Genomic DNA, 6,678 nt, shown 5'->3' with positions numbered 1-6,678 from the left:
TTCCTTAAGTTTAGTGTTAATAGATTGAAATGCCTAAACTATAATTTTTGCCACAACGAAAATATTAACTCGAGTTTAGTGTTAATAGATTGAAATGCCTAAACTATAAATTTTGCAATTATACAAAAATAGATATAGTTAAGATAAGATGCGTGTACGCATTTTCCTCATAACGAAATACATAAATGCATACTCCTAGTTTGGAAAACTGAAACATTGCATTGATAGAGAAAGTTATCCATCCTCATGAAATGGGCTTGTCCAAGACAAGTAACGAATAAGCCTAATTGTTGATAGAGCCAAGGCCTTTTACTCACGAATAAATTATAACAATCCCATGTAATGTAACTATTTATTTACTTTTTTAAAAACGTTGGCTAAAAGTAGCATGGACAGATAGTGTGGGGCATTTTTTAAGATAATATTTTGGTGGTATATTATGGTATATATATTCTGCAACGCCATTGATTGCTACATTTAACTGTTTCCCACATTCATCCATCCAAATCACAATATAAATAGGAGGAGGGATTGTGTATACATTGTGCTTGTAAATGTAAACATATATACATGGTCATGGAGATAGAAATATCATCAACAATAGCAAGAGATGTGGAGGTTGGGGAAGGAGCGGCGGCATTCCTAGCGTGGGAGGACTTGACGGCCCTCCTCCCCAACTCCGGCAATGGCCCCACCAGAAGGTTGCTCAATGGCTTAACCGGTTTTGCCCTTCCCGGCAGAATCATGGCCGTTATGGGCCCTTCCGGCTCCGGCAAGACCACCTTTCTTGATTCTCTTGCAGGTCCCTCTCTCCCTCACCATAGATTACTTGTTTTTTTTATGTTATTAGTTCACATGCATTAATTCACTCTTGGTAACTCGAACCTCGACCTTTGTTTTATTTAACCATGTATTAAGCTTTATGTTAGTATATTGCAATTATTGTGTATATACTAGCCCAATATAAGTATAAAAAAATACTCCATAACTTTTAGTTATGTGATTGTAACAATATGACATAAATTCTTCTTGGTGTCAAATTAAAGGTGCATTCAATTAGAAAGTCTTTAGAGATTATCATTTGAATTTCTTACAGTTGAATAAATTTTTTTAATCAAGTAATTAATGCTTATTATGCATGAGATTATCATAAAGTGCAAGACGACATAAAAATACCCAATTTCCGGCAAAAAGATAAACTCAAGTAATCAGTGATAATAAATTCTTGAACAGCAATGCATGTGGTAAGAAGGCACCTCGTATGGATTTAAAGAAGCATTTAATTTGCTTTCTATTAACCATCTTTCTACCATAGTAAATGTCATCGATTTGATTTAGGGTATGACTGAATTACATTCTATATTTGGAGTACATTAATTTTAAAAGTAATGAAAAAGAATAAGTGAATAAAAAAATAGATAGGTAGCGCATTAATGAATATGTTTGGACTTTGTGACAGTTTTGCTTGACCATATTCACTAAGTAGAGACACAACACACTTGTCTTCTGCTGCAGCTATTACTGAAAAAAATCTCTACTTTTTACTTATGTTGTTTGTGGTAGTTGTGTGCACTAAATTTTGAATAAATATGTATCTAACCTAGCTAATTTATTATGCATTTGATTTGCAGGAAGACTTTCAGGAAACGTGGTAACTTCTGGGAACGTTCTTCTCAATGGAAAGATAAAAAAGTCTCTTCACTATGGCATTGTTGTAAGTCTTACTATAATTCATGAATTAATTTATTAATTTAGAATTTGTAGCTTGTTACTTTTACGAAATAATTGTTTGCAGTTATGCCTTCCTGAATTAATAATAAATTTCTGCATTTAATTATTAATGCACACCGCCATTAATTTCAATTAGTTAAAAATATTAACTAATGAAGTTGATAAAAAAAATAGACAAATAGTTATAATGTCTGGTTGTGTTGCAGTAGAGAATTAATGTGTTTAATATCTATAGATAAATTGATTTTCTTTTGAAAAATGCTTCGAAAATACCGCACATGCATACATGAGAGACGTAGAGAGACAGTATAAGAGGAGCATTGAATTTGTCGTTTGAGTGCCATATTAACTAAATTTGGCCAGAATTAATATTATTCCTCATACGGGAAATCTATAAATGAAGCGATTAAAAATTACTAATTTGAGAGGCAGAACCAATGAATTAAAAGTATGGGTAGTTGAATTATCAGAAATCAGCTCAACTTCTTAAATGTCGTTTCGTCTCTTTCACTAGCTAGCTGCATGCCACTAATATTTCTAATTCATTAATTGATATCGAATTGATTGTATAGTTACGTTTGTACCTTTTTCATTTTCCTGAAACATCTAGCTACCGTGTTCTATTTTTATTTTTTGTTATTTTTATCAAGTGAGTAGAAGTTTTTTTTAATGAATGAAAAAGGTAAATCCTCTAATTTTCCTTTCATAAGGCCTTTTATTTTATTAGAAAGACTAAAAACAATCGACCATAAAATGAAATTGCATGCCGATTTTATTATTGATATGTTATGATTTTGTAATCAATCAAATTTTTGGTACTAACATGGCTTAATAGAAACCTAATTAGCATTCTCATAATCTTATTGTTAGTAGTAATCTTAAAGTAAATTATGATTCATAATATTAGTGTATATATAGGGATTAGTAAAATAAGATGGCGAATTGAATGTTATGCATGCAGGCTTATGTAAGCCAAGAAGACGTGGTTTTAGGGACTCTAACAGTGAAAGAAAGCATCGCATATTCAGCTTCCCTGAGGCTTCCCAGCAGTGCCACCAAGCAAGAGACTGCGGAGCTAATCGAAAACACCATCGCCGAATTAGGATTGGAGGACTGCGCTGATCACCTCATCGGAAACTGGCATTTGAGAGGGATCAGCGGCGGCGAGAAGAAGCGGCTGAGAATCGCCCTCGAGATCATAACGCAGCCGCACCTTCTCTTCCTCGACGAGCCCACCACCGGCCTAGACAGCGCCTCCGCCTTCTTTGTCGCGCAGTCTCTCAGAAGCATCGCCCGCCGCCGCAGAACCATCATCACCACCATTCACCAGCCCAGCACTGAGGTTTTCTCTCTCTTTGATGATCTCTTGCTGCTCTCCTCCGGCCAAACCGTCTACTTTGGAGAGGCCGCACCCGCACTTGAGGTAGGATAATTGAGAATATATCCAATTAAACAACATTAATTTCTCTCTTCACTTATCTATATTATTCTTTCTGCAGTTCTTTGCTGAAGCGGGATTTCCATGTCCGCAGACGAGGAGCCCTTCCGATCATTACCTTCGCTGTATCAACGCAGACTTTGACTACGTTAATATAGGATCGCAGAGGATAATAGGAACCCAAGATATGCATTTAACCACAGCAGAGATCAGAGCCAAGCTTCAACACAAATACCAAAATTCCAAACTCGCTGAAAGAGTCCGAGCAAAGATCAAACACTTCTCTGTTACTGTGAGTATTTCAATCACAAATCTGACTAAAGGGCGTGTTTGCCTGAGCTATATATACATACATGGTGCAGCAAGGATTAGTGCATGAGGAAATTAGTAGAGGGAGCCATGCAAGATGGAGGAAGCAACTTATGGTTTTGATAAAGCGGTCGTTCACAAACATGTCTCGAGATTTTGGGTATTACTGGCTTCGAATTCTGATCTATATTATGGTGTCTCTTTGTGTGGGTTCAGTCTTCCACGATGTTGGATCTGGTTATCATGCTATTATGGCTAGAGGAGCATGTGGTGGCTTTGTCTCTGGTTTTATGACATTCATGGCCATTGGAGGCTTCCCATCATTCATCGAAGAAATTAAGGTTAGTTGTCTCCTTCAAACCATGCATTCATGTCTGCAAATGAAAACAAACAAATATCTCACGTCGATGTAAAGATAGAATTGTTAGGATAGAATTGAAAATTACTGTATAATTAAGTCCATGGGAAAGAAAACTGAAATCACTATATAAATCTGAGTAAATTTGGTTGGTTTCTCATTCACAAACCAAGTACACTTAATGAATGGAAATGTACTTAGCTCATAAACTTATACAGTGATATCGGTTCTCTTATGGAACCTTAGTAGGGTTTGGTTTGGTTCGTCTCTCCTTCTCGTACCTAATCCATGAAGAGTGATTTCAGATATTTGTTTGTCTTCATTTGACAACAGTTCACTTGCCCATTCATATAGGATTATAATTCTTGTTTTTTTGTTAGGTATTCAACAAAGAAAGGCTCAACGGACATTATGGTGTAGGAGTGTACATACTATCTAACTTCATCTCTTCGTTTCCTTTCTTGATTGTGATGTCATTCAGTTCTGTGTGTATTATATACTTGATGGTGAAGTATCACCCTGGCTTCTCCCACTTCATGTACGCTTTCATCGACCTTCTTCTCTCCATCTCCGTCGTTGAGAGCTGCATGATGGTGGTCGCCGCCCTCGTCCCCAATTTCCTGATGGGAGTCGTTGTCGGCGCAGGTTTCATTGTGAGTATGTATATATGCATATGCTCCCTCATACACCAACCTAGTTTTAACACAAATGTTTTGTTTTAGGGCATCATGATGGCTACAGCTGGTTTTTTCCGACTGCTTCCTGATCTTCCTTTGATATTTTGGAAATATCCCATCTCTTACATCAACTACATGGCTTGGGGCCTACAAGTAAGAATCATCATGCATAACCTTAAATTCTCACAAATTCTATTAGTATTTGATTGAAATTTATGAAGTTCCATCTCAATACAATCAATTATGAATAAGACAAGTAGCACATAGACTTATCTAGTGTTTTTAGCTCGTTCGATGTGTTATCCGAAGAGGTTGATTGTTTTCCTAATTGTATTGGATCAACCCTGTATCGAACTTGATCAAATTTGAAACCCAAATATAACTTTGAGTTTCGGTCCATATATACTAGTATTGGATAAGTTAAAAACTTTTTTAGCCTAGTAGGCGACCCACTTTAATACTGCCATAATAGAAGTCTATGGAATTGATAATAGGAGGACTAACATATCATATCAGTGAATTCAATTTTCTTTGTACACTGATATGCGATATTTGTTACTACTATATTTTATTTGTTCATTTACCATCTGTATTCACATTGCCAACAGGGGGCCTATAAAAACGACATGATCGGGATGGAGTTCGAGGGTCCAGTTGAGGGGCAACCGAAGCTAAAGGGGGAATATGTTCTAAGCTCATTGCTAGGAATATCTCTACAACACTCAAAATGGTGGGATTTGGGTGCCGTTGCAGTCATTTTGGTAGCCTACAGATTGTTGTTCTTCATAATACTCAAGTTGAAGGAGGGAGCGATGCCTGTGTTTCATACTTACTATACAAAGAGAACTCTTCACCATCTCAGGCGCCGGCCTTCCTTTCGGAGACCGCTGCCTTTCCCTTCTTCTCCCAAGAGGCATTCATTGTCTTCTCAAGAGGGTCTCAACTCCCCACTTCACTCAACCTAGCTCCCACTTTCTTATTAACATTATTTAGTTTTTAATGCATGTAACACTTCCCTCTCTTTTATATATATAATATGCAGATTATAAATTTCTTAGTTGTCAAACACAAATTTATTTGTTTTTTTGTGAGTAATATCGCATTTCCATCTATAAAGATTTGGTATAATTTTCTACAAGATCCAAACTTATTTAAAATTGCAATTATTTCTAATAATAACAATGATCTGAGTAAGACATTTAGTGAAAACTTTTCCAATTTTGCATATAAAAGCACCTAATCTCATCAATAAGGCTAACACAAACAAGCACAACTCCACAAGACATAATATGTGGGGTTAATCAACATAATTCCAAACATGAAATTCCTTTAGTACTTTTTAATTCAGTTACTAAGTCTTTGATACGAGCCTTCTTTAGTTTAGATATATTAGGGATTCATCATATCTTTCTCATATATTATTTTCTTGTTTCATAAGCTAGTATTATAAATAGGATAGAGTGTTATGATATTATTCAATCAATTAATGAAATCATTATCGTTTGCCCACTTGTGGTGTATCAAGAAATCATAATCATTCATCGCTGTCGACGAGATCGAATCTCGAGCTCAGCTCTATCGCCGGAGATCACCGCCGACCCAAGTTCTTGGATGCCGGATTAATCGACGGATTGTTATCTGTTTGCTAGTTAAGGGAATGAGGCCCTTAACAACTGGTGCTTTCATTGAGAACTCACCCTCCCAACATCTCGAACCGAAGCTACACCGCTGCCTGACGGAAAACATTCCGCGCACAACAACTGCTTTGGTTGCCGAGGACAACTCTACTTCTGCAACGCCTGATGAAAAGGATTCCCGCGCGCCGCGTCGAAGTTGGACCACCATCATGTCATATGACTACGTCAACTATCATTGTCGATACGACCTTCCTCAGCCTGCGCAACCGTTCCGTTCCTACCAGCTGGTCCAGCCACCATAGCGAAGGACCCAATTCACGCAAAGTTAGATCGTTTACCAGAGGCGTTGGACATGATGGATGCTCGCGTCGATACCACAAATCGCCGAGTGAGCAAATTCCGATCGTCGCCGCAGCCTGGTCTTGATCGGTAAGATATTTCTCCGTCGCTCCGGAAGATAGAATATCCTCCATCGAGAAATATCATGGTTTCTTTTGTGACGTCGGGTTTACCCCCCAACGTCTCATC

At 37.3% G+C, this 6,678-nt stretch overlaps 1 protein-coding gene across 1 annotated transcript; it reads left to right on the top strand.

Moving 5' to 3' along the window:
- Positions 1-535: 535 nt before the first annotated feature.
- Positions 536-5,571, top strand: LOC121802739 (ABC transporter G family member 15-like). The gene is made up of 8 exons (XM_042202437.1): positions 536-802; positions 1,632-1,714; positions 2,693-3,154; positions 3,231-3,461; positions 3,532-3,819; positions 4,217-4,489; positions 4,559-4,666; positions 5,122-5,571. Exons 1-8 carry the CDS (start codon positions 571-573, stop codon positions 5,476-5,478), a joined length of 2,034 nt encoding a protein of 677 aa, XP_042058371.1. The 5' UTR covers positions 536-570; the 3' UTR covers positions 5,479-5,571.
- The last annotated feature ends 1,107 nt before the right edge of the window (positions 5,572-6,678 follow it).

This window comes from Salvia splendens, chromosome 1 (assembly GCF_004379255.2).
Source record: "Salvia splendens isolate huo1 chromosome 1, SspV2, whole genome shotgun sequence".
NCBI lineage: Eukaryota > Viridiplantae > Streptophyta > Magnoliopsida > Lamiales > Lamiaceae > Salvia > Salvia splendens.
The sequence above is the reverse complement of the archived record's forward strand: the minus strand, read 5'-3'. Positions and strand labels throughout refer to the sequence as shown.